At 20.8% G+C, this 27127-nt stretch overlaps 1 protein-coding gene across 2 annotated transcripts in view; it reads left to right on the plus strand.

Moving 5' to 3' along the window:
- The first annotated feature begins 299 nt into the window (after positions 1–299).
- LOC122497906 (plexin domain-containing protein 2) overlaps positions 300–27127 on the plus strand; it is a 32068-nt gene continuing 5240 nt past the window's right edge. The window contains exons 1-5 of one of the 2 annotated variants that reach the window (XM_043605307.1): positions 300–588; positions 19810–20213; positions 23683–23979; positions 24261–24453; positions 25083–25292. In XM_043605307.1, the coding sequence (XP_043461242.1) occupies positions 19980–20213; positions 23683–23979; positions 24261–24453; positions 25083–25292 (934 nt within the window). In that variant the 5' untranslated portion in view covers positions 300–588; positions 19810–19979. Of the gene's footprint in view, positions 589–793; positions 1275–19809; positions 20214–23682; positions 23980–24260; positions 24454–25082; positions 25293–27127 lie in introns of those variants that run through there. The other variant, XM_043605306.1, reaches the window with a different exon arrangement.

Here is a 27127-nt window from a genome sequence, read left to right on the forward strand (position 1 = left end):
CAGTAATAATTTTGTCCTTTTATTACCTACTTTCAGAGGAGTAAATTTACAGAATTTACAGAAAATTGTAAAATTGACACGCTGAAAGTATTAATTACAAAAGGGATTGAAAAATTCGCTACTTTTAAAGATGTTATTTTACAAGTTTCTGTAAAAAACTGTAAATCTACCAGAAAATTTTTTTTTACAGTGTGCAGTTTACAACAATACCAACAACATTTTACCAAATGTCACCATTTGAGGTTAAATAACGAATCAAATCGCCAAAGTCAGAAACGGTTTTTTTCTATTGAATCTAATTTTGAAAGTTTCTTTACTTTTTCTTTTTTTTATTTTGCTCAAGTGAAGATATATTTACAAGAAAATAATTATTCCGACCGTGTTAGAGCAACATTGTTGGAGGTGAAAAAAATGGAAAAATTCTTAATTACTATTCATGTGGGGAAAAGGATAATAAAATGGAAAAATTTTGCAATAACAGGAAAAATATTGGTAAATTTTATTCGTTCAACAATGTGGATAATAATTATAAAAACAAACAAACCTTCGACTATTGGCACTTTATAAGATGAATCAGAATGTTATGAGGTAAGATTATATACAATTGTTTATTTTTCTTGAAATCGCTATAAGTTATAAAAAAGGTTGAAAAGGAAAAAAAAGAAGAGAGGAAAAATATAATTTAATTTAGTTTTAATTGTACGATGATAGCATGTAAGAGAGAGAGAGAGAGAAAGAGAGAGCGCGCGAGCGAGCGAGAGAGAACTTGTCAGCCTGGGACGTTTTGTATATTTATTCTGGTCAGTTGTACTGTGTCTGAGCGCGCTGCAGGTCCATGTTCAAGTTCCCAAGTACCGGTTTAACAGCAAGAGAGTCCCAAAGTCGTCCTATCTTGTATTCTGTATTTCGTGGAAGAAAGTCCTTCCATTAGTCCGACGTCTTATAAACGCGCAGTGCGCCTGTTTGCTTCATTTTTCAAAAAAAAAAAAGAGGAAATAAAAACAGTAGATTTTCAATTTTCTTTTCCTTGTATATTTGGTTGATCGCGCGGACTTGGCGACAAGCAAGTCCGCGGACGCGGATGTTCCCAAACTTTTTGTTGATGTGATACTGTTTTGTTTTTTAAGGACAAAAATTTTCCTTAGCTTTTTATAATATATAAAATATGGCGTGTGATCAGTGGTGGTTTATTCATGGAAGTGTTACTCTAAGACAAATGTTATTACTACAAATAATTTTCGCATTTGGATTGTATACAACAGTCGTAGAAGCAGGTCAGTTTTTTCCCACAGGGTATAAATATTCTTTTGTGAAAAAAAATTATAAGTATTGCAATCCTTTTTTTTTTAAAAGTTCTTAAATTTATTTAACTTGGATGCTGTGTGTATTTGTGTTTGTATATCAGTTGTAAATCATTTAAACTCATCTCGGTTATTATTGATGATTATTATTTACAATTGTTATTTTTTTCTTCAATTTTATATTCATTTTGCGTTAGCGTTTATTTAAATGAGAGTTTCTTGTTGAATTTCTTGTTGAAGAGATATGAATAATTTGGTGATTTTTATTTTATAATGATTTACCTGCCGAGGATTCCGAAACGTTGGGATGTATTCAACAGGTATAGTGTCTGTATTTGGTTGAGAAATATATGTTTGTCGAGTCGATATTGTATATGATAGTTGCAGTTTTTCAGGTTTTCGTGAGGATTAATAATAGATTCATTGAAAACAGGTGTTAGGGAAAAAAAAGTTGAACTTTTAATCTTATAAATAAAAAAGTACCTAGCTTATTTATTTCACATTCATTTCTTTTATTTAAATTATTTTATCACTATTTTTAATTGTTTTTTTATTTTTTAAAGAGTTTTTAAAGATTTTTTACTCTTTTCGAAATCTTTTTTTCATTATATAAGTATTATTATTTTAAAAGGTGTTTTAAAAATATGTTTTAAAAGATAATTGACAAAAAAAAAGATTTTTATCAAGGAAATAATATTCTTTTCGCAAGTAGACACCATTTAACCATTGCTTCATTCATTAACTCTTCGCTACTGGATTTATTCAATGACATATTTTTAACGACTTTTTTTACGTGAGCTTATCGACGAATATTTTAATTACTTTCGAGTTATTTATGTAAATATATAAATTGCAATTTAATTCTAAAGTGGTTTACTTGAATCACTTGTTTCAAGGAATACCGTACTGAGTAAAACCTGACTTATTGCCGTATTAAGTAGATCTTGTGTCCGTATATTTTATATATATATGTATATAAATACACTGTACAAGTAGTCGAAGGCCATTCGTGGCGAGAAAAACCATTCAACGAAAGAAAAACTTTTGTAATTATTTCTCCAACCAGAGCATTTAGTGATTTACAAGCTTCACTTACGAAATTGAACATAAACTTTGATTTGAATGTACAGTTAAATTTTATTTTTATTCTCAATATATAAAAATCACAAGTAATAAAGAGAAAACGGAAATATTAAGCTCGTATGATTGGATAAAAGAAATATATATCTCTCAATGATGATTACATTATCAAATGTAAGATGTTCGTTTGAACGAATATTGCGAAGATATATATATACATTTTTTTTCATTTAGAGGACTTTTCGAGTAAATGATTTAAATTGATACTGCACTCTCGAATAAATCATTTTTAATTGAAATTCTCTTTCACGATAAATATTGTGAGATTTTGGTTAAAAATTTTTCATCAAAGATTTTTTTTGTATTTGTTTATTTCAATTAAAAAATTTTTTTATTTAATTATCGTTGTTAGTATTGTCATTAATGTATAATTATTAGAATAAAAAGACCTATTCATGATTATATAATTTTTAAATAAAATCAGAAAAGACAATGTATAAAAATTGGTTAGGAAGATTTTTTTCGCATTAAATTCTCATTTGTTTATCATTGTAACTGTAAATATCATTGTTTAAAATGCTATCAGTTTGAATTATTTTATCGGACGTCAATTAGTGTCTTTTAAAAACGATGTTTTGTTTGACAAACAAAGGCAGAAAAATTTTTTTAAAAATTTTTTATTATCTGGTAATATTTACTATTTCCTTTTTTGTATTTTTATGAATAGTTTTCTCTCTCTCTACAAATTATACAACTATTAATGTCTCTATTTACCTGTACAATTTAGTGCAAAAAAAAACTGTAAAATAGAATGTTTTCTAGAAAAAAAAGAGAAGAAAACATAACATTGAGGTTCATTGCACTTGAGAGTTGCAAGTATATAGAATTTTAAATTACTAAAAGCCAATATCGACCTATAGTAGAAGACTTATCTATAAACAGATAGGAAAGAAGAACCAGAAACCCTTCAAAAGTACCTATAGACATATTGCAATATTTAAATAAATTCAGTAGCAAAGAATGTTAAATTAAATTTTACTCGATTGTTGGAATTTATTCATTTTTCCGCCACAAATTATTGAAAATTATTTTGCCAAATTTTATTTTTCAATTTTAAATAATTGAATTCATAAAGAATTTTCCAGTTGACATTTTTAGAAATTTCATTTTTGTTTATTAAAATTTTCAATTTTGATGTGAATAAATTTTTTGGTTTGAATTTTTAATTTTAAATAAATAGAAAGTTTTTTTTTTCTCCTGGAGTAATATTTGTGTCAGAATTGTTCGAAACGGTTTTCTGGAGGCCGACAATAAGCTATTGTCAGGTTAAAATTTTATTTGGAACAGCCAAACTTACGTTCGGGTAACTCTTTTTCTTTTATATTGAGATTGGTATCTATCTTTTAAGTAGACTATATAGTATATACCGTTAGTTTTCTCCGCGAAAGATCTTACTCTGTAGAAACTGAATCCAATCGAAAACAAACGTAGAAGCGTAACAGTATTTGTGTGGGCTCTCCATCATATCTAGGGCTTCTGATCGGATGAGCGAATATCATCCATTTTTCACTTGGGGGGGGGGGGGGAACAAAAGAAATACAATATTTTATTTCATTCAATTTTAATTTATTATTTTTTTAAATTTAATTGAAAATAAATCATTTTTTTCCAAGTATTTTATTACAATTTTTGAAAATTAAGTTTTTGAGAAATTTATGTAATTAAAAATTTTGGAAATAATTGAATTCTCAAAAATTTTTAATGAAAAATCTTCAAGTATAAATTTAATAAAAATGAAAATTAATTAAAATTAGAGGTTGTAAAAATAATAATTAAAATATGTTTGAGAAAACTAATTCTCTGAATTTTTTCATTTTAATTTTTTAAAATTCAATTATTATTTTCAATATTTTTGATTACCTACATATTTCCGAAAATTCAAGTACATACATACAAAAAATAACATTGTTTATTAATTTAAAAAATTTAAATAAAATTCTTCTCAAGAATTTCAATTATTTTCATAAATAATTACATTCTTCGTAAGAATTTAATTATTTTTGTAACTTATAAGTATAGTACAATTTTTTGCAAAAATTCAATTATTTTGAAACAAAATTTGAATAACATTTTACGAACGAATACAATTATTTTCTGAAATTTCAATAATCCTTTGAACAATTCAATTATTTTTTTAAATATAGTAAAGTCTTTGAAAAAATTCAATTTTTTTCAAAAAAAATTCACGGAAGAATTCCATTTTTTTTTCTTAATTCGTTATAAAATATTTCAAAAAAATTTAATTATTTTCTAAAATTTTAATAAATTCTTCGTAACAATTCAATTTTATTTATAAATAGTAAAATTCTTTGCAAAAATTCAATTATTTTTAATACAATTTTAATAAAATTTAATGAAAGAATTCAATTTTTAATAATAGTTTTCGAAAAAATTCAATTATTTTCTAAAATTTTAATAATCCTTCGAAAAAATTCAATTATTTTTAAAAATTTTTCTAAATTCTTTGAAAAAATTCAATTATTTATAAAGAAATTTGACGAAAGAATTCAATTTTTTTTTAATTCGTTATAAAATTTTTCAAAAGAATTCAATTATTTTCTAAAATTTTAATAAAATTCAATAAATGTTCAATTTTAATTGTTAACAAACACGATTGTTTTAAAAACTTGAAAGAAATTGTTCATAAAATTCAATAATTTAAAAAATTTTTGATTAAAATTATTAAAGAAACTCAATTATTAAAAAAAAAAAAAAATTCAAAGAAATTCTTCAAAAAGAATTTAATTCGAATTTTCATAAATTTTAACAAAATTCTACAAGAGAATTAAATTATTTTTCTAAATAATAAAATTCTTCGAAGGAATTCTACTATTATCAAATTTTTTTGATAAATTTTTTTGCTACAATTTTGATAATTTTTAATACATTAATTTTAAAAGTGAAAATATTTAAAAAGAAAAATTATTAAATGAATAAATAAATTCTCTAAAAAATAATTCAATTGTTCTCAAAATATTTTTAAAAAATTCTATATATGTAAAAATTAAATTACTTTTAATGCAATTTTTAAAAATATTCATGAAAAAAATTGAAAGAATTCAATTATTTTGAAAAAATAATAAAATTCTTGTGATGAATTCAATTATTTTGAATATAATTAATTTTAATAAAATTCTTTAAAGAAATTCAATTATTTTCGAAATAACTTTAATTGAATTTCTTGAAAAAATGTCATTATTATCAAATATTTCTATAAAATTCTTCATAACAATTTAATTATTTCTTAAAATTTTAATAAATTCTTCGAAACATTTCAATTATTTTTATAAATAGTAAAATTCTTCACAATAATTCAATTATTTTTATAAATAGTAAAATCGTTTGTAGGAATTCAATTAGTTTTAAAACAATTTTAATTGAATTCCTCGGATATATGAATTCAAATATTTAAAAATATTTCCTTAAATTTCAATTATTTTCTAAAATTTTAATAAATTCTTCGAAACAATTCAACTATTTTTATAAATAGTAAAATTCTTCGCAAAATTTCAATTTATTAAAATTTTTGAAAATATTCTACCTTAATAATCTTTAAAAAGAAAAATGGACAGTTTCAATTATTTGTGATTTTTGTTTCAATTATTATAAAAAAATTGAATTTTTGTATTAAAATAATTGAATTCTCGAAGAACTTTCGGAAAATTATTAAAAATGAATATAGATAATGGATTTAGAAATGAAGTTTAGTTAACATTGTAAAAATAATTGAATTTAGGAAGGGTTATAGTTGTAATTTTTAGAAATTAATAAATTTCAGAAGTTGACATTTTAAAAATTTTATTTCCCGTGAAAAAAGAAATGAGAAGTACATATTTAAATATTTATTTAGAAAAAATTATTCAAGTTTTGATTAATTGAACTTAGAAATCAGTGAAGAATCAAGGAAATAAAAAATAAAATTTTCTGTGACAACACTGAATTAAATAAAAGAATTTTTTTCTATTTTTAATCGACTAAAGCGATTTTTTTTTATCTCCTTAAAGTCGAACCGAGGCCTGTTTTTAAATTAAATAATTTTCTGTTTCAGAATTCACAATAAAATGCGGTGATTAATATTTTATTGTTTTTAAAGTTTTCTGAAAAATGTGTAATTTTTTATTAATCCATAATTATAGTTCTCATAGTGTGAAGAAAACTCCTTGTTTGAAATCTCGTGTATATAATGCGTGGGAGTTCATCTGTTTTTGAAGGCACAAAAAAAACCTCCCCGAACATATAGTCACCATGTGTGTTCGTTGCACTCAAAACCGATCCCAAACCGGAAGGTCATGGTATAGGGTCCCTTTCAAGAGCTGCTTTCCTCTGCTGTTCTTTAAAAAAAAAAAAAAGTGCGATACTTTCGAAAATACAATTCTTTGTGAATTTATTCTTTATTTTTCGTTAATTTTCTTTTGCGATAAACAATATTTCTACTTACGAGAAAAATAATTTTTCAATTCATAAAAATTCATTTTTTCTCAAAGTTAATTTAATTTTCTCAAAGTTTTCAAAATTCGATTTTGTTGATAATAATTTACTTAAATATTAATTTTCAACCTATCACTCGATGGTGTCAATAATATTAATATAATTTTTATTTCAAGGACTTCAATTTCTTTCTCTTAGAAAATTAAACTGTAATTCAATTTTACTTTTACTAAAATCGATAAGAAAGAAAAATAGTCGAATTTAAAATAAAACAAATTTTATGAATACATATTTCAAGTAAATTTAATTAAAATTGAAAACTTATAATAAAATAAATAATAATCGAAAGAATTTGAATTTCAAATTTTTGATTCAGTTGGTAAAAAAAAAATATTTTTGATTTGTAAATATATTCAGAAGGTGTTGCAATTATTGAAGAAAAGAAATATATGTCAAAATATTTTAAAACTTGTTTCAACAGATATTTGGTATAACTTCTTGTTACGAGTATTCTTTTTTTTTAAGTTATTATTGAATAATGCAGGTGTTATTATAAAAGTTGATACAAAGAAAAGAAAAGAATATTATTATTATTTGTGCGTATTTTTGTTCAGGAAGAGTGTCCTTGTCTTTATGTAACTCCAAACAGCTGTAACGACGTAAAATTTTGTATAATAATAATTGCAATTTTAAGACTTTTCATTTTCTGTTTCTTTTGTGTAAAGAATTTTTTTTTTCTTCAATAATGGAAGTCAATGTGCTGTCATATATACCCACATACATATGGCATACGTGGGACGCTAGGAAGACTTCACTTTGAAACTATATACGAATAAATGACGTCAATTTCCATTTTATCAATTTAAAAAAAAATATGTGTCTATTTTTCTTTTTTACGTCTCTTTTGAATGGATTTCTTCACTGAAAACTAGTTTCTTCGTATAATTTTCTTCTCCCCCATTTTTTTTTTTGTTTTCGTTATTTTTACCTTCTTGTCATTTTATAAGAGTATCATTTTTGAAAAATTGCCTGCGGCAAATTAAGTTTATTTTCTGTATATATATGAAGATGGAGATTTTATTTGGTTGATAAAATTGATATTGTTATTGCAGAAAAACTTAGAAATGTCAGGGAATTTTATAAAACTTGAAAAAAACCTGGAAAAGTCAGGGAATTTTTTATCGCGGAATCCTGGAAAATTATTGTTGAAAATATTATTATTCTAATTGTGCTTATTCTTGAAATCTAATTTTTATTATTTCAAAATTAATTAAATTTTAAAAGAGTTGGGTTTACAATTTTCATAAATAGATAAACTTCAAAAGGTTGGAAATTTTGTAAAATTTCAATTTTGAATGAATTAATTAAATAATAAAAATTTACACAAAAATTCTATTATTTACAAATTGTTTATAATTAAATTTCTTAGCAATAATTCAATTATTTTCGATAAATAATAAATTTTTTCTAAAAAGATTCAATTATTTTCATAAATAATAAAAATCATTGCATAATTTCAATTATTTTTAATACAATTTTAAAGGATTTTCATGAAAAATGTAATTATTCTTAAAAATTGTATTAAAATTCATCAAAGAAATTCAATTTCTTGAAAGAATTGAATTATTTTCAAAAATTTTATTGAAATTCTTTTTAACAATTCAATTTTTTTTCAAAATAATTTTAATAAAATTCTACGTAGAAATTTAATGAATTTCAATAATTTATCGATATTCAATTATTTTCAACATCTACTATTTCAATAAAATTTCACAAAAGAATTCAAATGTTTGAAAAAAAATTTTAATAAAATTTGCCTCAAGAATTCAATTATTTTCGAAAAATTTACAGACATTCTCGCCAAAATTTCGATTATCTTTATGAATAATTAAAATTTTTCTCCGAAATTCAATTATTTAAAAAAATTTTAATAAAATTCGTGGCTGAATTTTAATTATTTTTAATACAATTTTAATAGAATTCCTTGAAAAAAGTTATTATTCTTAAAAGTTTTATTAAAATTTATCAAAGAAATTTAATTATTTTAATAACTTTTGCTACAATTTATTTACTAGAATTTAATTATTATTTTCAATACATTTTTAATTAAATTTCTCCAAAGAATTAAATTATTTTCCAAAATTTTAATGAAATTCTTTGTGACAATATTTAATTTTTTTGAAATTATTTTAATAAAATTCTTCGCAAAAATCCTATTATGTTTAAAAATTTACAAAAATTCTCGTCAAAATTTCAATTATCTTTATAAATAATTAAAATTATTTTCCGAAATTCAATTATTTTTAAAAATTGTAATAAAATTCGTGGCTGAATTTCAATTATTTTTAATACATTTTTCATCAAATTTCTCGAAAAATGAAATTATTTTTAAAAATTTTATTAAAATTTATCAAAGAAATTCAATTATTTTAAAAACATTTGCTACAATTATTTATTTATTAGAATTTAAGTATTATTTTCAAAACATTTTTAATTAAATTTCTCCAAAGAATTAAATTATTTTCCAAAATTTTAATGAAATTCATTGTGACAATTCAATTTTTTTCAAAATAATTTTAATAAAATTCTTCGTAGAAATTTAATTATTGAATTTCAAAAATTTGTCAAAATTCAATGCAGTTATTTTTAATATCTATAATCTCAATAAAATTTCACAAAAGAATTCAATTATTTAAAAAGAAATTTTAATAAAATTCATCGTAGAAATTCAATTATGGTCAAAAGTTTAAAAAAATTCTCTTCGAAATTTCAATTATCTTTTTAAATAATAAAATTTTTCTTCATAATTCAATTATTTTCAAAAATAAATTTTAATTTTAATAAAATTCTTGGTAAAATTTCAATTATTTTCAAAAACTTTTCTCAATTCAATAAAATTTTTTACAGAGATTCAATTATTTTTGAAACAATTTTGAATCTAATTTCTCGAAAATTAAAATTATTCGTCAAAAGATTTTTAATTACCTATTTAAAAATTTGTTGATAAAATTCTTTATGAGAGTTCAATTTTAAAACACATTCAATTCTTTAATAAATTATTTATTTGCATTTTATTTGTATTTAAATAATTGAATTCTCGTAGAATTTTCTAATAAAAATTTATTTAAATATGAATTTCAGTTAAAATTTTAAATAATAATTGAATATTAAACTCTAAATTTGAATTAGTAAAAATGTTTTCTAATTTTTATTAGTGACTGAATTTTTGCTTTTGAATTTGCAGATTTGACTAAAAATAGTCGTTTCTACTAATTTAATAGTAAAATTTACTAATTCAAAAGCAAAAAGTCAGTGACTAATTCCAATTAGTAAACATTTTTACTAATTCAAATTTAGAGAGAAAGTATTATAGCTGAATTTTTAGAAATAATTGAATTTTGAAATAATTTCAAATTATAATCTTTGAATGTTTGAGTTTTTCATACTTTTAACTAAAAATTGTGTTAGATTTAATTTTTTTGAAAAAGTTTAATTGAATTTTTTTTTAATTTATTTGAAGTTTCTATTTTCTAATATATAATTGAAGAATTTTTGAATAATCGAAGAAATTTCGTAAAATTGAATTGTAAACAAAAGGATTTGAAAATTTTTAAATAAATTTTTCAAAAATTATTTAAACTAATAAATTTAAAGAAGAATTTTAGTTAAAAATTCTGGAAAACAATAACTGAATTGAAGTGATGAAAGTAATTTTGAATAAATAACAGTAACAATATTTTTATAATATAAAATAATGATTTTATCAGTCGGTCATTTTTAATCATTATAAAACATGAAGACATCGATTGCTCCGAGTCGAAGACTGAGAGTGATCGATTTCTTTATGTTTCATAACAATTTTTTATAAGTTGTTTAATTTCAAAAAGGTTTGAATTTGAATCTTTTGAAAAATTTTAATTCCTATGAAAAAATAATGAAATATTTCTGAGTAAATTTATCGACCATCTCTTTATTCTAAACTTATTATTGAACTTTGTCAGTTTTTTAGGAACAATGAAAAAAAACTATGACAGGAAGAGAAAGGAAAGGAAGTGGTTGTTATGAAGAAGAGGGAAGGAATATTATCGCATCTTCAGGTCACACGGCAGAAATTTTTTTTTCTTTAAAAGGAAACAAGTATTGAAATTAATTTTTTCAATATTTTCAAATATTCCTCAAAACTATTTTGAGGGAAAAAAGAAATTTCTAATCGGTTTTTGATTTTTTTTTTTAATGAGTGATGAGGTCTTTGACCTTATTTTGTTTTATAGCTTTCTCCATTTATTCCACCGAGTCCCTATTCTTTTTATCTTTTCAATTCAAACTGGCAACAGTCTGTTGCCCATGATACCGGTGCGCTCACTGGCCTGAAAATCCTCATAGTCACCTTATTTGCACCATTGACCTTTCCGACTTTTTATTACGTGTCCTTTATTATTATATTGTTTCGCTAATCATCGCACATTGAACTTTATTGCTCAATTAAAATATCGATTAAGTTCTCTATTAGTTTTTTTATTGATTTTAAGTTCCGCTTTGCTTTGTAATTATTCTTAAAAATTGTATTAAAATTTATCAAAGAAGTTCAATTATCATTAAAAACCTTTGCTACAATTTATTTATTGGAATTTAAGTATTATTTTCAATACATTTTTAATTAAATTTCTACAAAGAATTAAATTATTTTCCAAAATTTTAATGAAATTCTTTGTGAAAATTCAATTTTTTTCAAAATAATTTTAATAAAATTCATCTTCGTATAAATTCAATTAATTTCAAAAATTTGTCAAAATTCAATTATTTTCAAGGTATCTATTATTTCAATAAAATTTCATAAAAGAATTCAATTATTTAAAAAGAAATAAATTTTAATAAAATTCTTGGCAAAAATTCAATTATTTTCAAAAGTATAGTAAAATTTTTCTTAGAAATTCAATTATTTAAAAAAAAATTTAATAAGATTCTTGGCAAAATTTCAATTATTTTCAAAAACTTTCCTCAATTCAATGATTTTTAATATCTACTGCTTTAATAAAATTTCACAAAAGTATTCAATTATTTAAAAAAAATTTTAATAAAATTCTACTCAAACATTTATTTATTTTCATAAATAATAAAAATTTCACGAGAATTCAATTATTTACGAATATTATTTTCATAAATTATTATTCAATTATTTTCATAAATAATAAAATTCCTTTCTGGAATTCAATTATTTTTATAAATAATAAAATTTCTCATAGGATTTCAATTATTTTTAATACAATTTTAAATAAATTCCTCGAAAAATGAAACTATTCTTAAAAATTTTATTAAAATTCGTCAAAAGAATTCAATTATTTAAAAATTTATTGATATAATTCTTTATGAGAATTCAATTTTAAGAAACATGCAATTATTCAATAAATTATTTACTTTTGTATTTAAATAATTGAATTCTCATAGAATTTTCTAATAAAAATTGATTTAAAAATGGATTTCAGTTAAAATTTTAGATAATTGAATATTAAAAGTATTACAAATTAATTTTGAGAAATAATTGAATTTTGAAATGATTTCAAATTAAAGTCTTTGAGAAATTGAATTTTTCATATTTTTAACCAACAATTATGTGGAATTAATTTTTTTTGAGAAAGTTTAATTACGGATTTTTTTAAAATTATTTCATGTTTTTATTTTCTAATATATATTTAATTGAAGAATTTCCGAATAATCGATGAAATTTCGTAAAATTGAATTGTAAACAAAAGGATTTTAAAATTTTCAAAGAAATTTTTTAAAAATGATTAAAAATCATGAATTTATAGAAGAATTTCGTTTAAAAATTTTGGTTAAAAAGACAAAAAAAAAAAATTTTATTTTGAAAAAGTAACAAATTATTGCAGAAATTCAATTATTTTCAAGAGTAATAATATTTATTTAAATTATTTAAATTAATTTTAATACAATTTTAATAAAATTTCTCGAAAAACGTAATTATTCTTAAAAATTCGATTAAAATTCGTCGAAAGAATTCATTTAGTATTTAAAAATTTATTTTATAAAATTCTTTACTAGCATTCAAGTTTAAGAAACAGTCAATTAATAAATTATTTATTTTAATATTTAAATAGTTGAATTCTAATAGAATTTTCTAATAAAAATTGATTTAAAAATGAATTTTAGTTAAAATTTTACATAATAATTGAATATTAAGAGCATTTTATGATACATTTTTAGAAATAATTTAATTAAGAAATTAATTTTTTTTGAAATAGTTTAATTGAATTTTTTTATATATTACTTTAAAAATTGTCAAAATTTTAAATACATTGTCAAAAATTTTCTACAATTCAAGGATTTTCAATATCTACTAATTTAATAAAATTTTCGACAAGAATTCAATTATTTAAAATAAATTTAATTATTTTCATAAATAATAAATTTTCCTCGGAATTCAATTATTTATCAATTTTTTATAAATTTCTTCGCAATAATTCAATTATTTTCATGAATAATAACATTTTTACAGGGATTCAATTATTTTTACAAATAATGAAACTCATCGCAGAATTTCAATTATTTTTAATTCAATTTTAATCGAATTTCTCGAAAAATCTAATTATTCTTAAAAATTCTATTAAAATTCGTCGAATAGAATTTAATTATTTAAAAATTTGTTGATAAAATTCTTTATATGAGAATTCAATTTTAAGAAACTTTTAATTGTTTAATAAATTATTTATTTGCATTTTATTTGTATTTAAATAATTGAATTCTCGTAGAATTTTTTAATAAATATTGATTTAAAAATTAATTTCAATAAAAATTTCAGATTATATAATTAAATATTGAAAGCATTATAGCGTGGATTTTTAGAAATAGAAATTTTTTTTAATTATTTGAAGTTTTTAATTTTTAAAATATATTTAATTGAAGAATGTCAGAATAATCAAAATTTCGTAAATTTAAATTGTAAATAAAAGGATTCGAAAATTCTCAAAGAGCTTTTTAAAAAATTATTTTTAAAAATTGACTTACAGAAGAATTGTAGTTGAAAATTCTAAAAATGAATAATCGAAATGATGAAAATAATTTTTAAAGAAGTCACAGTAACAAAGTAGCAAGTTTTAATTATTCATTATTATTATTATTCTATGAATAAATAATAATGATTAAGTATTTATTAAAAAATGAAGTTATTGATGTTTTCGAATAATTTTCCAATTAAAAAAGACTCGTAAATAAATGTTTAAAAGTTTAGTAATTTGGGAAAATATAAATGTAATTTTAAAAACCTGGAAAAATTCCGTTTTTTAACCTGGAAAACCTGGAAAAGTCAGGGAATTTGAAAAGAGCAAAAGCGGATTTATTGAATTTATTTTTAATCAAAATGCAATTTATAAATATAATATTTTGTAATATTTTTTTTTTGGGAATAATTTTTCTAAACGGAAGAACAGAAAAATTGAGATGTAAACCATTTTTCCAGGACAATATAATGTTTAATATGTGTGAAAAACATCTTGGAACAATGAACTTGTATTTTAAAATTCACATAACGTTTTCTTACGCTCGTGAATATATTTGTGTTCATATTATACACTTGCATACATTAAATTTATAAATCTTGATGAATTTTCTTGAGGAATGATGTCCAGGTTTTATTACTTTATTATTATATATGAGTCATTGTAAAAAGAACGCAAATGACAATTTGCTTTTTCATCTCTTCTTTTTTTTACATGCCTAAATAATAATTAGCTAAATATTCAATACACTATATAGTCGTATAGACTTTTAGTTTGATACAAAATTTTACGGTAGAAAAAAATTTTTACCATATTTTGATGGATTGTTCAAAGATAGTTTATAATTTATTCAGCAAACTCAAAAAAAAGGAAAAAAAGTGGAAATTCAAATGAGTAATATTAATATTTGTCAGATTCAGTTTAGTCACTTGTCAATGAGAAATATATATATATATAATAATAAATGCGCAATATTTTCCAGTTAACGTATTCACGTTCCAGGAAATAAGTATGGGTTTGCATTGTTTGCATAATTACCAACTGGGCTTTTATCTAATTCCCTTGTAAACGTTAATTACTATTTCCCTTTTGTTTCAATATTCTTTTTTTACGTAACACATAATGTGACGAAAAAAATTACTAAAAATTACAAATTTGAATTTTTGAGAACTACTCAAATATACTTTTAAATTGTATTTTTAATTTTTATGATTTAAGTTTTTCAATAATTTTTCTTTTTTTTCAGGGACAATTGAAAATTGGATTGAAAATTTGTAATCTTTTCGATAACGGTGAATGTTAGTTTCCTATACATAGGAATTAAATTGAAAGGCGGTTACTGTGTCTTAATACTTGGGAAAAATCATTCTTTCTTGACATTCTAGTGTTTAAAGCAAACCGCTTGAATTCGATAGTTGCGGAGAGAACAAGAACCGCAAGATTGAAAGTATTTAATCCAGACAAGTATTTTTACAATATATGTAAAATTGATCCCTATCTTCTGGGGTTGCTGGGTTTGTACGCAATCTGGAAACTTGAAAAACCTGGAAATGTCAGGGAATTTTATAAACCTTGAAAAAACCTGAAAAAGTCAGGAAATTTTGATCGAAATCCTGGAAAATTATTGTTTTCTAATTGTGCTTATTCTTGAAATCTAATTTTACTTAAATATTTCAAAATTAATTCAATTTTAAAAGAATTTCGTTTAGAATTTTCATTAGTAAATGAACTTCATAATATTTTGATTTAAAATTTTGTAAAACTTCAATTTTAATTTAAATGAATTTAATTAGTAATATAAGAAAACTTAGATTTAAAAAAAAATTTTAAAAACTAAACTTCTTCTGAAATTAGTTAAATTTTTTAATATATATTTAATTGATTATTAAAAATAATAAATTTATAGAAGAATTTTAGTTAAAAACACCAAAACAAATTGAATTTTGAAGCAATTACAAATGATTGCAAAAATTCAATTATTTTCAAAATTAGTAAAATTCTTCTCAGAAATTAAATTATTTTCAAAATTTTAATAAAATTCTTGGTAAAATTTTAATTATTTTCAAAAACTTTCCTCAATTCAATGATTTTTAATATCTACTACTTTAATAAAAATTTCTAAAAGAAAACAATTGGTTAAAAAAAATTTTAATAAACTTCTACATTTAATTGTTTTGATAAATAATAAAAATTTTACAGGAATTTAATTATTTACAAATTATTTTCATATATTATTCAATTATTATTTTCATGAATAATAACATTTTTTAAAGGGATTCAATTATTTTCTTAAATAATAAAACTCAATGCTGAATTTCAATTATTTTTAATACCATTTTAATGGAATTGCTCGAAAACAGTTATTATTCTTAAAAATTTTATTAAAATTTATGAAAGAAATTTAATTATTTTAATAACCTTTGCTACAATTTATTTATTAGAATTTAAGTATTATTTTCAATACATTTTTAATTAAATTTCTTTAAAGAATAAAATTGTTTTCAAAAATTTTAATGAAATTCTTTGTGTAACAATTCATTTTTTTTCAAACTAATTTTAATAAAATTCTCCGCAGAAATCCAATTATGTTCCAAAAATTTACAAAAATTCTCGTCAAAATTTCAATTATCTTTATAAATAATTAAAATTATTTTCCGAAATTCAATTATTTTTTAAAATTGTAATAAAAATCGTGGCTGAATTTCAATTATTTTTAATACAATTTTCATCAAATTTCTCGAAAAATGAAATTTTTTTAAAAAATTTTATTAAAATTTATCAAAGAAATTCAATTATTTTAAAAACCTTTGCTACAATTTATTTATTAGAATTTAGGTATTCTTTTAAAAAAAATTTTAATTCAATTTCTTGCAAGAATTAAATTATTTTTCAAAATTTTAATGAAATTCTTTGTAAAAATTCAATTTTTTTCAAAATAATTTTAATAAAATTCTTCGTAAAAATTTAATTAATATAAAAAATTTGTCAAAATTCAATTATTTTCAATATCTATTATTTCAATAAAATTTCACAAAAGAATTCAATTATTTAAAAAGAAATTTTAATAAAATTCGTCTCAAGAATTCAATTATGTTCCAAAAATTTACAAAAATTCACGTCAAAATTTCAATTATTTTAAAAAAATTTAATAAAATTCGTGGCTGAATTTAAATTATTTTTAATACAATTTTCATCAAAATTCTCGAAAAATGAAATTATTCTTAAAATTTTATTTAAATTTGTCAAAGAAATTCAATTATTTTAAAAACCTTTGATACAATTTATTTATTAGAATTTAATTATTATTTTCAATACATTTTTAATTAAATTTCTTCATAGAATTAAATTATTTTCAAAAATTTTAATGAAATTCTTTGTGACAATTCAATTTTTTTCAAAATAATTTTAATAAAGTTCTTCGTAAAAAAATTAATTTCAAAAATTTGTCAAAATTCAATTATTTTCAATATTTAGGTATTATTTCAATAAAATTTCAATTATCTTTATAAATAATAAAATTTTTCTCCGAAATTCAATTATTTTAAAAAATTTTAATAAAATTCGTCTCAAGAATTCAATTATTTTCAAAAGTAATAAAATTCTTCGCAGAAATTCAATTGTGGTCAAAAGTTTAAAAAAAATTCTCTTCAAAATTTTAATTATCTTTACAAATAATAAATTTTTTTTTCAAAATTCAATTATTTTCAAAAATAATTTTTAATTTTAATAAAATTCTTGGTAAAATTTCAATTATTTTCAAAAACTTTTCTCAATTCAATCAAATTTTTTACAGAGATTCAATTATTTTTGAAACAATTTTGAATCTAATTTCTCGAAAATTAAAATTATTCGTCAAAAGATTTTTAATAACCTATTTAAAAATTTGTTGATAAAATTCTTTATGAAAATTCAATTTTAAGAAACATTCAATTGTTTAATAAAATATTTATTTATTATTATTAAATAATTGAATTCGCGTAGTATTTTCTAATAAATATTGATTTAAAAATGAATTTCAAATTAAAATCTTTGAAAATTTAAACTTTTCATACTTTTAACTAACAATTCTGTATAATTAATTTTTCTCAAATAGTTTAATGGATCTTTTTTTAATTATTTCAAGTTTTTAATTTCTGTTATATTTAATTGAAGAATGTCACAATAATCGATATTTCGTAAATTTAAATTGTAAAGAGAAAAATTTGAAAATTCACAAAGAACTTTTTCAAAAATTATTTAAAAAAATTGACTAACAGAAGAATTTTAGTTGAAAATTCTAGAAATGAATAATCGTTATGTTGAAAATATTTTCTGAAGAAGTTACAGTAACAAAGTAGCAAGTTTTATAATAATATTCTTGTTATTGAATTTCAAATTTATGAATTATCTTAATTTATCTATAAAAAAAGAAAATTAAATATTTATTTTAAAATGAAGTTATTGATGTTTTCGAAGAAATTTTCGTTTTAAAAACCTGGAAAAATTCCGTTTTTTAACCTGGAAAACTTGGAAAAGTCAGGGAATTTAAAAAGAGCGATATCGTATGGCTGAGGAAATTTTTCTGATCTGCAAAATTAAAATTTGAAAACTAATTCTCAAAACTAAAATTAATAATTAAATTTATCCCGTCATTCTACATTCATCTTGATTAGGGAATAAAATTTACGTCATTTCTTGGTATATTGGCATTAAAAATTTTAGTGCTTTTTTTATATAATAAGATTCAATAATAAAAGTGTAAAATTTGATGGGAAACAGAATCTTTAGCGTAGAAGTCTTATTCATGGTTTATATTTATGCGATTCTATTTATGTATTTAAATATCCCGTCTGCCCTTGAACTAAAATGCAGTGTCAGATTCTGAATATCATTTCAAGAAAAATATATTAAATTTTAAACTAATTAAATTAAACTGCGTCCAGTTTAGTATAAAGCAAAAGGGGATTTGAAAGATGAAAATTGGCCTACGACCCCTTCAATAAAGTATCGAGTATCAGAATTCTTTTTTTTTATGAAAGAAACCAGCCTTGCTATTCATCATCATCATCATCATCCCGCATAAATATTCAAGTATTTTATTCATCAGTTCAAAAGGAGGAAAAATTTGAGAAAATATTGTCCTCACAGTGCGACATTTTATGGCGGAAATATTTTCTTGTTTTTTATTGTCTCTCTCTCTATTTTAATATTTATTTCTATCGTTAATTATTTTTTATTGTATTTTTCTATTATTATTTATTTCTATTCTCTTTGTCTCTTATTATTTGTTAGTTTTTATAATTTTTTTTTTTTTTTTTGATAAATGAGAATAATTTTAAAAGTGATGTTTCGGTGGAAATTTATTTCAATTGACAATATAGATATATGAGTTGAGTTGTTGAGTGCATGAATTTTGATGCAAAAATTAAAGAATTGATGAGACTAAATTTGTGGATGGATTATAATTCTGCACAAGGACATTGCCCTCTCAATATAGAAACAAGAAGTTGAGAACGTCGACGTTGACACATGCGAAAACGTCACATTCTGACATCATGTACGCGTTTATTGCTATTTTCGGTTCTGAAAAATATATATATTCACATTCACAAGGGAAGAAAAAATTTGAATAATACTTATTAATTTGACGAAATAAATATTCCATTTTAATCTTCTTATAAGCCAGGGGGAAAAAAAGGCTTACATCAGATGTGTGTGTGTGTGTGTGTGAATAAATTTAGTCTTTCACGATAGCCAAATCGTTGCTCCAAAAACACTTTTAGCTTCTCTTTTTGAATTTAAAGAAAATTAGCTAATTATTCAATTTGTTAAAATTTAAAGTTTCGATTTTTCTTCTATCTTCTAATTTTAGAATCAGATTTTGAAAAAAGAGAATTTTTAATTTTATTAAAATATAAATTTTTTAATGAGAATTTTTTTCGATTTTACAGATTTGGCATACTATAAGAATGATATATCGAGGACACACAGTTTTCTGGACGACAGAATAGAATTTTCTTCGTTTGAGGAAAATTTACAGGAGCGATATAGGCGATCTGTTCTTGAGCCAGCACCGAAAGGAACGGCGAAGCCTCAACATGAACTTAGCGAAGTTCAGGATATGCAGCAACAACAACAACCAAAATTGCAAACCACGACAGCACCACAACAATCGGTTGTTAACATAAATACTAATACTTCGGCAAATGTTTCCTATTCAACGGAAACTGTCACCACGGAAAGTCCAGTGCCATCGAAAAAGGCGCTTTATCGAAGTCGATCCGATGTTCATATGATGAAAAATAATTACACAACAGCTACTACATTACCTGTCGAAACTTCCACTACACATTTGGTATGTTTCCCCCCAGCCCCACGTGCTCCTAAACTTATTTTAATATCAGTTTGATTTAATTCTCCTTTCGAACTTTGTTTTCGATTAGTAAAATAATTTGCAAAGAATTTATCTTCTTCTATATTAATAATCGTTGTATTCCGGTAATCTGTTCGCAGTTTGAACTTAGTTGCTATTTGCTTTTTTAGTTTCCTAATTTTTTGAATTAATTTTTCTTCTCAAAATGATTAAAATTTTTAAATTGATGTTCTGAAAATCATATTGAATTCAATTATTTTAAATACAATTTGAATTGAATTCCAGGGAGAATTAAATTATTTTTTAAATTCTACGTAAGAATTAAATTATATTCAATAGGAAATTTTTCACAGGAATTAAATTAAATTTTATTTAAATTAAATTAAAATTAAATTAAATTAAATTAAATTAAAATTAAATTAAATTTTATTAAAGAATTCAGATATTTTCAGAAACAATTAAATTGTCGATGTACTGAAAATTATTGAATTCGTATGAAGTATTTATAGAAAAATTTGAAAATAATTGAATTCATCTCAAGAATGTTATCAACATTTTTTTCAATAATTGAATTCTTTAGAGAAAATGTAATAAAAAATTATTGTATTCAAAATAATTTAATTCTTGGCAAGATTTTTATTCAAATTCTTGAAAAATAATTGAATTGTTCCGAAGAATTTATTTCAATTTCTCCTTGAAAATAATGGAGTTTTTTAAATCATTTTTACTGAAAACTTTGAAACTAATTGAATTTTATGAAGATTTTCTTTTCAGTTATTAAAATAATCGTGTTTATTATTAATTGTAATTAACAATTTTCCTATTAAATTATATTAAAATTATTCATGGAAAACTAAATTCTTTTAAACAATTGTATTAGAGTTATTCTAAATAATTACATTTTTCTTTTTAAATTTCATTAAATTTCGTAAAAATAATTTAATTTTTCAAAATAATAGAAATTTACAAAGAATTTTATTAAAAACTTTTGAGAACAATTGAATTGTTTCGAAAAATTTTATTATAATTTTTAAAAATAATTGAACCTGTTAGAGAAATTTTATTAAAATTATCTTGAATATAATTGAATTTTCTCCAAAAAATTTGTTTAAAACTGTATTGAAAATAATTGAATTTCTCATAAGCATTTTATTATTTACAAAAATAATTGAATTCTTGCCAAGAATTTTACAAATTATAAAAGTAATTGAATTGTTTCGAAGAATTTTATCAGAAAATAATTGAATTTAAATAATATTTTTAAAAATAATTGTATTCCTTCGCGAAATTTTATTAAAATTGTATTGAAAATAATTGAATTCTTCTGAAACATTTTATTATTAATGAAAATAATTGAATTCCTTTATAGAATTTTCTTATTTATAAAAATATTTTAATTCTTGCGAAGAATTTTCTTATTTATGAAAATAATTAAATTCTTGAGGAGGATTTTACAATTCATAAAAATAATTGAATTGTTTCGAAGGATTTTATCTGAATTTTTGAAGGAATTTTACTAAATATTTTGAAAATAATAATTTTTTAAAAAAATGTTCATCAAAATTGTTGAAAATAATTAAATTTTTGTTAATCTCTTAAAAATAATTGAATTTAAATAATGTTTTTAGAAATAATTGTATTCTGTCGAGAAATTTTATTAAAATTATAATGAAAATAATTAAATTTCTCAAAAGAATTTTATTATTTATGAAAATAATTGAATTCTTTTATAGAATTTTATTATTTATGAAAATATTTTAATTCTTGCGAAGAATTTCCTTATTTATGAAAATATTTTAATTCTTGCAAAGAATTTTCTTATTTATGAAAATATTTTAACTCTTGCGAAGAATTTTCATATTTATGAAAATAATTAAATTCTTGAGGAGGATTTTACAATTCATAAAAATAATTGAATTGTTTCAAAGGATTTTATCTGAAGTTTTGAAGGAATTTTACTAAATATTTTGAAAATAATAATTTTTTAAAAAAATGTTCATCAAAATTGTTGAAAATAATTGAATTTATATTAAAATTCTTGAAAATAATCGAATTTTTTAATTAAAATTAAGGAGCGTTTTGAAGAATTTTATCAGAATTGTTGAAAATAATGGAATTTTTATTAAATCTCTTCAAAATAATTGAATTTCAATAATATTTTTAAAAATAATTTTATTCTGTCGAGAAATTCAATTAAAATTGTATTGAAAATAATTGAATTTCTCAGAAGAATTTTATTACTTACAAAAATAATTGAATTGTTTCGAAGAATTTTTTATCAGAATTGTTGAAAATAATTGAATTTTTATTAAATCTCTTGAAAATAGTTGAATTTTAATAATATTTTGAAAAATAATTTTGTATTCTCTCGAGAAATTTTATTAAAATTGTATTGAAAATAATTGAATTTGTTTCGAAGATTTTTTTATCAGAATTGTTGAAAATAATTGATTTTAAATAATATTTTTAAATATAATTGTATTCTTTCAAAAAATGTAATTAAAATTCTATTGAAAATAATTGAATTCCTCCGTAACATTTTATTATTTATGAAAATAATTGAATTCTATTCAAGAATTTTATCTGAATTTTTGGAAAAATTGAATTTTTTTTAAGTAATTTTATTAAAAATTTTGAAAATGATGAATTTTGAAAAATAATTTCATCAAAATTGTTGAAACTTTCAATCAAAATAATTGAATTTATATTAAAATTCTTGAAAATAATCGAGTTTAATTAATATTTTTAATAATAATTGTATATTCTTTCGAGAAATTTTATAAAAATTTTTGAATAATAATAATAAACAAGAATATTAAATATTATGTACTTAATAAGTGAATTCTTTAAATTTTAAATCTGTAATCATTCAAAAATTGATGTTTATTCTTGAAAATATAAAATTTTTTAATTTACAAAATAATAAGAAAGGGAATACCGCGTTCCGCGCACGTATCATTTGCTACTTCTGTAATAAATAATAATATTGAAAATTTGAAAATAATCGAATTCTCAAAAATTTTAATGCAGAACTTTCGGAAAATTATTAAAAATATAATTTATTTAGAGATGAAGTTTAGTTAAGAATTGTAGCAAATAATTGAATTTTGAAAGAGATTGTAGTTGTAATTTTTAGAAATTATTGAATTGATTTTCAAAAAATTTTATTTTCCGTGGAAAATAGAAAATAAAATTTTTTCCAATAACTGAATTAAATAAACGACTTTTTCAATTTTTTAAAATTTTTAATCGAGACTAAAGTTACTTTGTGTCTCAAAGTCGATCCGAGGCTTGTGTTTAATTAATTAAAATATATATAAAAAATTTTTATTGAAGATTTAATTTTAAATATTGTTGATTACAAAACTTTGCAAAATTGAATTAAAGACTTTAAAAATTTTTAAATAGATTAATTTTTCTTTAGGAAATTTAATATTAATTTATTTTTCAGTCAAAGCCAGTTGTTTGGGCGAATCAAACAAGGTGGACTAACATTACACACGATGTTAAACTTACCAATGAGAATTCTGAGACTGAAATTGGCGACATTCCAGACACTCTTTCTGAAGTATCAAATTCAACTCTGCTGCAGAATAACATAACAAAAACCTTTAATGACACACATCAATATTATAATAGTACATTTATGGTTGATAAAGCTGCCTGGGATAAATATTGGGTGAATATGGCTGTACATCCGAATCTTCAAGTCAATGAGGTTCTGAGCGAGAGTCACAGGAAAGCAGCGGTTTGTCCATTTTTTATTCTTTTTTTATCCCAATTATTTCTAAATACGATAAACATTTTTTAAACCCTTACCAAGGGGAAAGAATATTTACTTTGTAAGAATTTGTTTTTTTGTTCAAATTTTTTTGTTCACACATTGTTCAAATTTGTTAGAAAAAATTTTAATATTATTTTTTTATTTTTTCGTCAACTATTGAAAAATATACAAAGAATTTCGTATATTATTATTAAGACAAATTTAGGTGAATATTTTTTTAATTTCTCATTTGATTTCTCTTGCAGACAATAAAACTACAATTTGATTTTCCATTTTATGGACATAAAGTACGTAATATCACAATTGCCACAGGTGGATTTTTATATACTGGAGAATACGTACACAGTTGGCTTGCTGCAACACAGTACATTGCACCGTTAATGGCGAACTTTGACTTGCAATTGTCCAATCGTAGTTTCGTTAAATACGCAGACAATTGTAAGTAATTCTTCATCTTGAGCCTCTTTATTCGCCCTTGAAAATTAAAAACTGAACTTTGTTTTTAATAAATAATTTTGATATTAATATATGTACATAAATACTTTGCACTGATGTAGAAACTAGAAAGTAAAGTTTAATTTTAGAAATTTACGATAATTTATTTTCAAGAAAACAATATGAAAAAGAAGACAATTTAAAACAATTTCATTGCAATATAAAGAATGTAAATTTATTCATATCTACTTATCAGATCTATCGTAATCTTATTTATCTCCCCCAACCAATCTCAATTCTTTTTTTATTGTCTTTTGTTCTGGTTTCTGAATTTGTTATAGAATTTACTGATAACTATTTATAGATTTTATTATTAGGTGTCGAGTGAAAGTTGAAAAGAAGGCAAAAAGGGGAAATAACATTTTTCCCTCTTCTCTTCATGAAATGAAATTATTAATTTAATTATTACTTTAGTAATTATACTATAATAATTTTATTAAATCATTAAATTAAATTATTTATTATAATTAAATTACTTAGTTTTTACTAATTATTCAGTTTTTTTTAGAAATATTTTTATTCATTTTTATATTTATGAATTTTGAAAAAATAATGGAAAATATGCATTTCAGCAACATCATTTACTGTTGAGTGGGAAAATGTTGTACTTCACGATAAGCCAGAGGATGGGGCTTTCACATTCCAAGTGACTTTGCATCTAAATGGTGATATTGTATTCGTTTATACTGCAATTCCACTTGTTGTCGAAAATATCGAAGACTTTAATCATCCAGTGAAGGTTGGATTGAGTGATGCCTACATTATGGACAGAACCGTATTCTGTAAGTTCTAAATTGACATTGTACCAAAAATCTATATTTAATGATGTAGACAAAAGAAAATTTCACATATTTGTAAAGTAAAAAAATCATTTTTAAATTTTCTTTTCGCATTTCCAATTTTTAAAAAAGTAATAAATTGTAAAAGAAAATCAAAATTTTTCAAAAGTAAAAAAGTTCAAAATTTGAAAACCTGGAAATGTCAGGGAATTTTATAAACCTTGAAAAAACCCTGGAAAAGTCAGGGAATTTTGATCAGAATCCTGCGGAAAATTATTGTTTTCTAATTCTGCTTATTCTTGAAGTCTAATTTTTAATATCTTGAAAGAATTAAATTATTTTCAAAAATTTTAATGAAATTCTTTTTAACAATTAAATTTTTTTTTAAAAATAATTTTAATAAAATTCTACGTAGAAATTTAATGAATTTCAATAATTATTTATCGAAATTCAATTATTTTCAATATCTACTATTTCAATAAAATTTCACAAAAGAATTCAATTGTTTAAAAAGAAATTTTAATAAAATTCGTCTCAAGAATTCAATTATTTTGAAAAATAAATTTTAATTTTAATAAAATTCTTGGGAAAATTTTAATTATTTTCAAAAATTTTTCTCAATTCAATCAAATTTTTTACAGAGATTCAATTATTTTCAATACAATTTTAATCTTAATTTTCTTTAAAGAATAAAATTATTTTCAAAAATTTTAATGAAATTCTTTCTTTGCCTAACAATTCAATATTTTTCAAAATAATTTTAATAAAATTCTTCGCAGAAATCCAATTATGTTTAAAAATTTACAAAAATTCTCGTCAAAATTTCAATTGTCTTTGTAAATGATTAAAATTTTTCTTCGAAATTCAATTATTTTCAAAAATGTTAATAAAATTCGTGACTGAATTTCAATTATTTTTAATACAATTTTCATTAAATTTCTCGAAAAATGAAATTATTCTTAAAAATTTTATTAAAATTTATCACAGAAATTCAATTATTTTAAAAACATTTGCTACAATTTATTTATTAGAATTTAATTATTATTTTCAATACATTTTTAATTAAATTTCTCCAAAGAATTAAATTATTTTCCATTTAATGAAATTCTTTGTGACAATATTCAATTTTTTTCAAAATAATTTCATAAAATTCTTCGTAAAAATTTAATTATTGAATTTCAAAAATTTGTTAAAATTCAATTCAGTTATTTTTAATATCTATAATTTCAATAAAATTTCACAAAAGAATTCAATTATTTAAAAAGAAATTTTAATCAAATTCTTCGTAGAAATTCAATTATGGTCAAAAGTTTAAAAAAATTCTCTTCAAAATTTCAATTATCTTTTTAAATAATAAAATTTTTCTTCAAAATTCAATTATTTTCAAAAATAAATTTTAATTTTAATAAAATTCTTGGTAAAATTTCAATTATTTTCAAAAACTTTTCTCAATTCAATCAAATTTTTTACAGAGATTCAATTATTTTTGAAACAATTTTGAATCTAATTTTTTCGAAAATTAAAATTATTCGTCAAAAGATTTTTAATTACCTATTTAAAAATTTGTTGATAAAATTCTTTATGAGAGTTCAATTTTAAAACACATTCAATTCTTCAATAAATTATTTATTTGCATTTTATTTGTATTTAAATAATTGAATTTTCGTAGAATTTTCTAATAAAAATTTATTTAAATATGAATTTCAGTTAAAATTTTAAATAATAATTGAATATTAAACTCTAAATTTGAATTAGTAAAAATGTTTTCAAATTTGAATTAGTGACTGAATTTTTGCTTTTGAATTAGCAGATTTTACTAATAAATAGTCGTTTCTACT

Source organism: Leptopilina heterotoma, unplaced genomic scaffold, assembly GCF_015476425.1.
Source record: "Leptopilina heterotoma isolate Lh14 unplaced genomic scaffold, ASM1547642v1 Lhet_14, whole genome shotgun sequence".
Classification (NCBI taxonomy): Eukaryota; Metazoa; Arthropoda; class Insecta; order Hymenoptera; family Figitidae; genus Leptopilina; species Leptopilina heterotoma.